The sequence below is a fragment of the Aulonocara sp. 'chitande type north' Nkhata Bay genome, linkage group LG17, assembly GCF_057382095.1.
Source record: "Aulonocara sp. 'chitande type north' Nkhata Bay isolate Kocher_YH1m ecotype deep benthic linkage group LG17, A_spYH_male_GT1.1, whole genome shotgun sequence".
In the NCBI taxonomy this organism is placed as follows: domain Eukaryota; kingdom Metazoa; phylum Chordata; class Actinopteri; order Cichliformes; family Cichlidae; genus Aulonocara; species Aulonocara sp. 'chitande type north' Nkhata Bay.
Genome location: NC_141360.1, coordinates 5,233,281 through 5,243,195, shown reverse-complemented (window position 1 = coordinate 5,243,195; position 9,915 = coordinate 5,233,281). Strand labels below are relative to the sequence as shown.

Genomic DNA, 9,915 nt, shown 5'->3' with positions numbered 1-9,915 from the left:
TTCAGTTGTACACACATAAAAGAAATTCAAAGGATATAGATACATTTTCCCCAATTTTTTGTTTTACTCCCTGTCCTTGAAACTGATGTAAATAGAAGGGTTTGGAGCTACTCCTCCAGCTATTTCTGCTGGAAGTTGTTCAACTATTTCTGAGTGATTACTACCAAACGGCAACATAGTAGGAAGCTGCAGGCTCGGAGCCAAAGGCAATACATCTGTCATAAGCTCATTCTACCACTTTTTCCTTATGTACAGCAGTACATGAGGAAAAGTACTCTCCCAGGTCATGCTGCATTTTACTTTAGTAGGCCTCACACCAACTTGGAGTTTTCCCTTCTAGTATTTGGGAGAAGGGAAAGGAAATTACAAAGTCATCATCATTAGAATATTTTCAAATCCCTCTGGGTCAAACCAAGTTTATTTTGGGTTGTTAAATACTGTGACACATTGCAAGATTAAACTGTGCCTAGAAAAGTCATGTTGAGGAAAAAACATGCAAGTAATACTATTTTACTGTCATGTGGTGTTTTAATCAACCACAGCACCAAAACTGGTGACATTATAAAACATACTTTTAAAGTCATGTAGCAAAGAAAATGTTTCGTAAAGAAAATGTATTTTGTCTCTCTCTTTTCAGGCTAAACTTATTTTGAGTCAGATAAACGAAAAGGTTACACAATGCAGGCTCAGAATATAATGTTCCACAAATCCGAATATTACAAAGACAACATATCAAATGTTTCTGATGCTTGTCTTTTACTTTTCATTCTTTCACTTCAATTCAGTTTTATTTATACAGCACAAAATCACAAAAACAGTCACCTCAAGGCACTTTCTTTTGTAAGGTAGACCCTACAATCATACATACAGAGAAAAAAACAACAATCATATGACTCCTGTGAGAAAGCATTTTGGCTACAGTGGGAAGGAAAAACTCCCTTTTAACAAGAAGAACCCTTTGGCAGAACCAGGCTCAGGGAGGCGCGGCCATCTGCCGCGACCGGTTGTGTTGAGAGAAGGAAGACAGCCCTGTAAAGCATTTCAGAAGTAGAGGAGACAACTTCATATAACTTTGTAAACTATATCTTTTTCGTTTCCTGTTTATGGATTTCACTTGTTCATTAACCATATAAATGTTTTCAGTGGATGGCACATCTGAAATTCTGTAGGCTAGATTAGCACCAAGGGAGTCTTCCTCTTGCAAATAAGCAAGTTGTTTCCAGAGTCTTGGGTGGGGATGGTGGAGATGAGTGTTGGGGTGGTTTAAGGGGGAGGTTTACACAATGTAGTGACACCGTTATGATGTATGGTTTGGAGAAGGTGCCGCCTACAAAAAAACAGAAATGGAAAATGGCAGCGCTGAAGATAAAGAAAAAGTTTTGGTTGGGAGTGACCAGGAGGGAGAGGACTGTCTCCACACCAGCTCAACCTGAGCCCTCTCTTTGATATACTTATCTTTTTAATAAAGTGGCAAGCATGAGATTGTTTGGACCTGTACAAAAGAGGGATAATGCATATAGTGGGCAAAGGATGTTAAAGATGGAGCTGCCAGGCTTGAGGAAAAGACCTTGGAGGATGCTCATGGATGTAGAGATGAAGGACATTCAGTGGGTTGGTGTGACAGAGGAGGATGTAGGCAGATGATCCATTGTGGAAACCCCTAAAGGCAGCAGACAGAATATAAATGGGACCTTCGTGGCAAGTTACTCATGCCACATAACTTAAGATACCCCAATACCATCACAGTGAAATGGGGTACCATTTTAAGATTCTATATTATTGATGATAATGGCTAGGGCTTTTATTTGAGATTGGGTCTTCCACTTCCAAAGTTGGCAGACGTTTTGTGTGGGTTCACAAAAAGAAATGTCTTTTTTGAGAATAGGATGTAGAGCAAGGAAATTATCAAATGGCAAGGAAATCCATTTGATAATAATCAAAGAAATTACAGAAACTTTGTTGAAGGTATTACCACTGATGGACTTCTGTGGTCGGAAGGACAGAAAAACCTCAGAGGAAAGCATTTCTCTACAATTTACACAAGCTAAAGGAATGAGTACACAAATAAGCTGGTGATGAAAAGCATCAGTCATACAACCTTCACAGGCAAACACCAGATATCCGTTCTTTATACTGAAGAACGGATATCTGGTGTTTGGTTAGCATGCTTCGGCTTGCCAGGCTCTCTCAGAAAATCCACAAACAAAATCCACCTCTCAGCACCTCGAAAGCTCACGGATTAAAATGTCACATGCAATTTCTGAAATCAACTAAAAACCTTATTGTGAAAATGACAATTCATGGTATCACAAAACTGTAACTGGGACTATTTCTTGGCAAGGTGCAGCATCTTTCCAGGATCTGCTGCCTTTGGAAAGAATCGTGCAGAGCCAGTATATATACTAAGCTAAGCAGAGCAATCTCTAGCTGTAATTTAAATTATTAATAGTGTTGTGGTTTGCACATTTGTCTAACAAGGAAAAGCTTCCCAGTCCAGTCCTGGTAGGAAACACAAATCTCTTGAGGGTTTGCATCAAGAAAGGCATCGACCATAAAAATCTTCCAAATCCAGCATGCAGAGCTGTAGAGAAGCCTTGTGAATAAGGGAGCAGTTAGACGTAGCTTTTAATAATAATTAAAAAACTGAAATAAAATAAAAACACAAGACATTTCTGTGTGCAGTGATAGATTGATGGCCATCCATAAAGCAGCGGTAGAAACCTCAATGGATCCAGACATGAAAGTCCACCATAACAGTAACATTTGCAATCAGATTTTACTGATGCGTTTGGTATAGTATATGAGCATGAACTCTGTTAAAAGGCCATCCACTATGCCAAGTAGAAGTCAGAAATCTAGAAAGAAGGAGGATGTATTAGGTTCATTTGGGGAAGGACGTGGCTCCTTAAAAACTTAAAAATAGTTTAATCACTAAAGCACTGATGTCACTGCTGGAAGAGGAAGCCAGCCCTTTTACAAGGCGTGTCAGTTAAGTAAGCTGTTTGTAGAGTGCACCGTATGGTGTAATTTAAGCACTCCTAATAATATTCCAAGTAAGCTTGTGACAGAGGTCAGTCCAACTTGAGTCTAACTTTATTATATGAATTGCACAAGCACACAGATATGGTACATATAACTACTTCAGAGCATATTTTAATTTAAGGTGCAATCAAAGATCACTTTGTCTTCAGCTGGATTCATATTAAGAAATTCTAACTTTAAAAAAAAAGCAGTGTGATCAAAACGTTGCGTTCTGACTCAGTGAAGTTCCTTCTTGAACCATATTTGGGAATGAAAAGTGAAATTCCATGTTTCTAAAGCAAGATTTATCGGACCGCCAGGATCTCAATCTCTGACCACTGCCTGATTCACAAAGCAGAGAACTTATCTATCCCCTCCTGTGAACGGTGGGGGCACACGAGAGGGTGTTGGCTTTCCTTTCAAAGCAAAATATATTTGCACACATCTCCTTTTACTAATGATCTTTGGTGTTTTAACCTGTTTACTGTTGCTTGCTGATAGTATTTATTTCAACACACTGTAAACAACAAACTTATTGCTCTGGCATTAGCAGACTTACAGTTTGTGGAGTTTAAATAGCCACAACATAACTAAGTTTACAACAGTATTTTACAGTTTTGAGTTTTTGAACTTGATTGTAGCATTGTCAGCTGCAGTCTTAGGATTGCTTAATGAATCACCGTTATATTCAAATGTATTTTTTATAATTTTTATATGTTATATATTACCATACCATGACATTTTGCAAACCAGGCTGAGAGACACTTCTGTGTATGGACTGCAATTGCTGCCTAGCATAAAAACGAATGTAACTAGATGTTTTTCAGCTGTCTATTTGTTGTATTACTCAAACATGCATTTTCAAATGTATAAACATCTGTACCTCTTATATTTTCAACATTAAGTTAGTAACATTTCTGAATTACTAAACAAATTCAGTTGTTTGCCTTACATTTGTGTTTTTCTGCAGCATATTTTTCCTTACTTAAATCTATTTTACATATATTATACACACTGAGTTGCTCACATGGTAGCAACTCCGTGCATTAAGGCACACAGACGCAGTCAAGATGACCTGCTAAACTTTAAAGTGAGCAAATAAAATAGTAAATAGTAAAAATACTCGTTGACGCCCAATGGGCTGGTCCGAGTATTTCAGAGACTGCTGATCTATTGGGATTTTCCAACTCAGCCATCTCTAAGGTTTATAGAGAATAGTCTAAAAAGGAACACATCCAGTAAGTAGCAGTTCTCTGGGTGAAAGGCAAAAGTCAAATAACCAAAGAATTTGGCATAAACAAGATGGAAGCATGGATTCATCCTCCTTTATATATAATAAAACACCTAAATAAAAATAACATTTTTATTTACATCTTTTTCCATTTAATTTCCAAACTTAGTCCAAACTACAGCTGCTGAAATGGTGCAAAGCCAAATTATACATATATGGCTGGATATTTTCATAACATTTTTGGTATGCTATGGCAGGCTACATAAATGTTTAGGGTAAACCATACATGAGATCTCATTGCTTACCCTTGGCTGAAATGCTAAAAAGTGAGGTTAGTGGTATTACTTGCTTACCTTCTGCTCATCCAGCAGGTGGCATGCTTGCAGAGTTAGCTAAGTTCAGTTCACATGAAACCTAAGGACATTCATAGTGTATTTGACTTATTTGAATGCAGTTTCCATGAAAGTGTTATGTATGTACACACACACACACATATATGTGTATATATGTGTATACACACATATATGTGTATATATGTGTATACACATATATATGTGTATACACATATATATGTGTATGTGTGTGTATACACATGTATGTGTGTGTATACACGTGTATACACATGTATGTGTGTGTATACACATGTATACGTATATACGTGTATACACATGTATACGTATATACGTGTATACACATGTGTATGTGTGTGTATATGTATACACATGTATACGTATATACGTGTATACACATGTGTACGTATATATGTATACACATGTGTACGTATATATGTATACACATGTGTACGTATACACGTGTATACACATGTATACGTATACACGTGTATACACATGTATACGTATACACGTGTATACACATGTATACGTATACACGTGTATACACGTGTATATATGTATACGTATACACGTGTATACACGTGTATATATATATACACACACGTGTATACACGTGTATATATATATACACACACGTGTATACACGTGTATATATATATACACACACGTATACACGTGTATATATATATACACACACGTATACACGTGTATATATATATACACACACGTATACACGTGTATATATATATACACACGTGTATACACGTGTATATATATATACACACGTGTATACACGTGTATATATATATACACGTGTATACACGTGTATATATATATACACGTGTATACACGTGTATACACGTATATACACGTGTATACACGTATATACACGTGTATACACGTATATACACGTGTATACACGTGTATATACGTGTATACACGTATATACACGTGTATACACATATATACACGTATATACACGTATATACGTATACACACGTATATACGTATACACACGTATATACGTATACACACGTATATACGTATACACGTGTATATATGTGTATACACGTGTATATATGTGTATACACGTGTATACACGTATATACACGTATATACACGTGTATACACGTGTATATACACGTGTATATACGTGTATACACGTGTATATACGTGTATACACGTGTATATACGTGTATATACGTGTATATACATATATGTGTATATACATATATGTGTATATACATATATGTGTATATACATATATGTGTATATACACACACATACACATACATATTTACAGGTAATATTGACTGAACTTGTGTTTAAATGAATCATTATAATCACTTCCATGTAGATGACACAGAAATAACTGTAGTTTAAAAAAAATAGCTAAAATGCTAAAAAAAAAAATAATAATAATAATAATAATAATAATAATAATAATAATAATAATAATAATAATAATAATAAAAATTTTAAAAAGCATCTGTCTAAACATACAGATAAGGTGTGACGCAGTGAGGGGCGGTGAGGGAAACATCAGACTTCACTCTATCTTAATTAAAGTAATTGTTTTATTATCTCTTGCCAACATCATGCACATGCAGACAGCAACTTCTCAAAATGGCCCCCAATCCATTTCCTGCTCCCTTCAAATACTCTAAAGACACACCTTCTTAATACAGACTGCAATTGAGGCAGGCTTCCTCTTTACTGGGAAAACAAGATGGCCACCACAAAGGTAACCCGCAACACTTTGTTACTTAAATGCTTCCCAACATTACTCACTACCCCCCCCCCCCCCCCCTTTCTGGTCGACACATCTCCGGCAAACGGGAAAGATAGTCAGCAATAAGATTGTTCTTACCCGGACAATGCTGGACGGTGAACTGGTATGGCTGGAGGGCTAGGCACCAGCGCAGTATCCTCGCATTCTGATGTTGCTTGGAGTGCATCCACACCAGGGATCGGTGATCCGTAGTGATGGGCAGATGAAGCCCCATGAAGCACTGAAGCTTTTCATCCAATTGGTTCACCCCAACGCGAAGCTTCATGAAGCTTCATTTGCTCTAGCAGGACACCTACTGGACGTAAAAATAATAGCTGGCATGAATTTGAAGAGTGTGGCATTTTGCACACAGCCTGTAAATGTCAACAACAAAAGGAGTGTGTAAAACATGTATATTGTAGTGATGGCAGTATACTGTGTATATTTATAGTGGCAGTATGGGAAATGATTATTTGGAAATGCTTGAAATGGAAATGATCATTTACTGTGAGGTGAGGTGTGGTTGGGGTGTGGACAGTAGTTGTGCTTTTGTAACGTTGAGGTATGGACAGCTACACACTGAGGCTTTGAGCCTCAGTCCTGCCTGTTCACATTTTATTCTGTAAAAACTAAATTTTCACTGCTTTTATGACCTTTTTAGTGGGGAGAACATAGCTAGGATTTAATGATTTAACAAATCTTTTGAATCCTTTGTCCTCCACAATGCTAAATGGCTGGGAGTCCTCAATCACCATGCTGACCAGGTCTTCATCTATTTGAGATTGTTCTCCTGAGGAAAGACAATAAAGATAAAGCACAAATATAAATATCACACACGTAACTTATTACAGTTGTATAATATTGTTATATCATTTAGTAACATTACTGCATCCTATATTATCATTGCATTTGATGGCTCACCTGGTCTTGCTCCACAATCGGTGTCCCCCTTATTCTCATGCAAAGCTCTGTAGTGCCTAAGCATGGATGAGGTGGTGTTGTTATATCCCAGCTCCCTGGCACATAGCAAACACTTCACCTTGTACAAAAGTCAAGACAGCTCAACATAAATTGTATTGCACCATCAGTATCATGAAAATACATCTTCTGTAGAAATTTACATACCTTGTTGGGAGGAATAAGATCAAAATGTTCCCACACAGGGGAGGACATCCTCCTCTTCTTAGCTGGCTCCATTCTCTCCTGACTTTCCTCACTCTCATAAACCTCCAAACGGTCTCCAAACTCTCACTAACCGCAACTCTCCATCAAACACCCACATTTTGATTGAAGTCTGAGGGGTTTATATCGCTGTCATATCTCGCGGCAAAGTTCGAACCACTTCATGAACCAGTCACGTGGTACAGCCGGGCAGTGAGGCTTCGGACGTCATCATTTTCAGCTCCTCCCATAAATGAAGCAAGCCTCGATACGCGCTTCGCGGAAACGCCCCCTCCATTACTCGACACACGCTCCGAAGCCTCGATACAGAACGTCCCATCACTAGTGATCCGTCTGAAGAATAAATTCTCTTCCAAGGAGATAATATTTCAACGAATCAATTGCCCACTTAATTGTCAGTCCTTCTTTCTCTACTGTAGAATAGTTTTTTTCCCTGTCAAACAGCTTCTTACTTAAGAAAAGCACAGGTTTTTCTTCACCAGCTTCTCCTTGAGCCAGCACTGCTCCAAGTCCAACATTAGAGGCATCTACCTGTACAACAAATGGTTTGGAAAAATCCGGGCTTTGCAAAACAGGGGCTTCAGAAATCTGTCTCTTTAAACATTGGAAGGCATGTTCACAGTAGTCATTCCACATCACTTTAGAAGCGTGTTTTCTCGTGAGATCTGTAAGAGGGGCTGCCAAGGTTGAGAAATGGGGAATAAACCTCCGATACCAGCCAACCAAGCCCAGAAACGACCTCACTTGCTTTTTGGTTTTAGGTCTGGGAATTGTTTGTATAGCCTTTACCTTTTCAACTTGTGGCTTTATTTGTCCATGGCCAACAATGTATCCTAGATACTTCACCTCTTCTTGTGCCCAGGCACACTTGCTCACATTCAGAGTCAAACCAGCCTCCTGGATCTTTGCCAACACAACCTTTAGATGCTGCAGGTGTTCCTCCCAAGACTCACTGTAAATCACCACATCATCCAGGTAGGCAGCTGCAAACTTTGAACAACCATTAAGGATAATGTCCATCAACCTTTGAAAAGTTGCAGGTGCCCCATGAAGACCAAAGGGCAACACGGTGTACTGAAATAAGCCCATTCCTGGAATTTGGAAGGCTGTGTATTCTTTACAGGATGGCTCTAAGGGCACTTGCCAGTAACCCTTACACAAATCTAAGGTTGTAATGTATCTGGCCTTTCCTAGTCTTTCCAGTAGCTCATCAATCCGTGGCATTGGATAAGAATCAAAACAGGAAATACTATTTAGCTTTCTCATGTCTGAACAAAATCGTAGTTGAGGGGAGTCTTTCTTTGGAACAAGTACAATGGGGTTTGACCACTCACTCCTTGAGGGCTCAATCACTCCCAGTTCCAGCATCATCTGAACCTCCTTCCTCAACGGTTCCACCATCCGTTCTGGTATCCTGTAAGGCTTAAGACGAAGAGGTTTTGTGTCTTTCAAGATGATGTTATGTGTTATGACATTTGTTCACCCCGGTGTGTCTAAGAACAAAGATGGAAAGGATTGCCTCACCTCATTCAACTGTTGCCACTGATCTTCAGTCAGATGTTCAGGAGGGTCTTCAGATTTGGGCATGCCTCTGAATGGGCTCATCTCAGCTTCTCCAACCTCCAGAATGCCACTGTCTTCAGGCCGAACATCTTGTACCATCAGGATTTGCTTCACACCTGCTTCTGGGGCATTTCTTTCATGATACTCTTTTAACAAGTTTACATGTAGCAGTTGCTTTGATTTGTGTTTCTCTGGACAAATGACCTCATATGTCACTGGGCCGGTTTTTCTGGCCACAGTATAAGGTCCTTGCCACTTAGCCAGCAACTTACTTGGTCCAGTAGGCAAAAGTACCAAAACTTTTTGACCAGTCTTTAGTTCTCTCTCACAGGCATGCTTGTCATACCATACCATACCTTTTGCTTTTGCTGCGCCTTCTGCATATGGTCTCTAACCTGTTCTCTGTACGTTTCCAGTTTGTCTCTCATCTGCAATATGTAGGAAATGATGTTCATCGTCGAAGCCACTTCAGTAGACCCCGGTGCCACTCCAGCCACCCAGTTCTCTTTCAGCATATCCAGGGGGCCTCTAACCTGCCTTCCATAAAGCAGCTCAAAAGGGGAGAAACCAGTTGAAGCCTGTGGTACTTCTCTGTATGCAAACAACAGAAAAGGCAACCATTTATCCCAACCTTTGCCTGTATCATCAATAAACTTTCTCAACATTTGCTTTAATGTACCATTAAATCGTTCCACCAGACCGTCCGTTTCTGGATGGTAGGGAGTAGTTCGAATGCCTTTTACACCAAGTTGGTCATAAAGAGACTTTATCAAATGTGACATAAAACTGGTACC

General features: G+C 38.9%; 1 protein-coding gene across 1 annotated transcript; it reads right to left on the bottom strand.

Annotated features, from left to right (window-relative positions):
* Window positions 1-614: 614 nt before the first annotated feature.
* On the bottom strand, window positions 615-8,110 carry LOC147309507 (uncharacterized). The gene is made up of 5 exons (XM_086268643.1): window positions 7,502-8,110; window positions 7,298-7,415; window positions 6,476-7,166; window positions 4,606-4,631; window positions 615-1,660 (listed from the first exon to the last, which is right to left on the bottom strand). Exons 1-3 carry the CDS (start codon window positions 7,571-7,573, stop codon window positions 7,006-7,008), a joined length of 351 nt encoding a protein of 116 aa, XP_086124769.1. The 5' UTR covers window positions 7,574-8,110; the 3' UTR covers window positions 615-1,660; window positions 4,606-4,631; window positions 6,476-7,005.
* Window positions 8,111-9,915: the final 1,805 nt, after the last annotated feature.

Bases quoted from the DNA above. Each gene is read 5' to 3' on its own strand.
- LOC147309507 (XM_086268643.1), bottom strand. From the start codon at position 7,573: ATGGAGCCAGCTAAGAAGAGGAGGATGTCCTCCCCTGTGTGGGAACAT. The intron at 7,416-7,501 runs GTATGTAAATTT...CTTTTGTACAAG, and splicing joins ATCTTATTCCTCCCAACAAG to GTGAAGTGTTTGCTATGTGC. The intron at 7,167-7,297 runs GTGAGCCATCAA...GTCTTTCCTCAG, and splicing joins CGATTGTGGAGCAAGACCAG to GAGAACAATCTCAAATAGAT.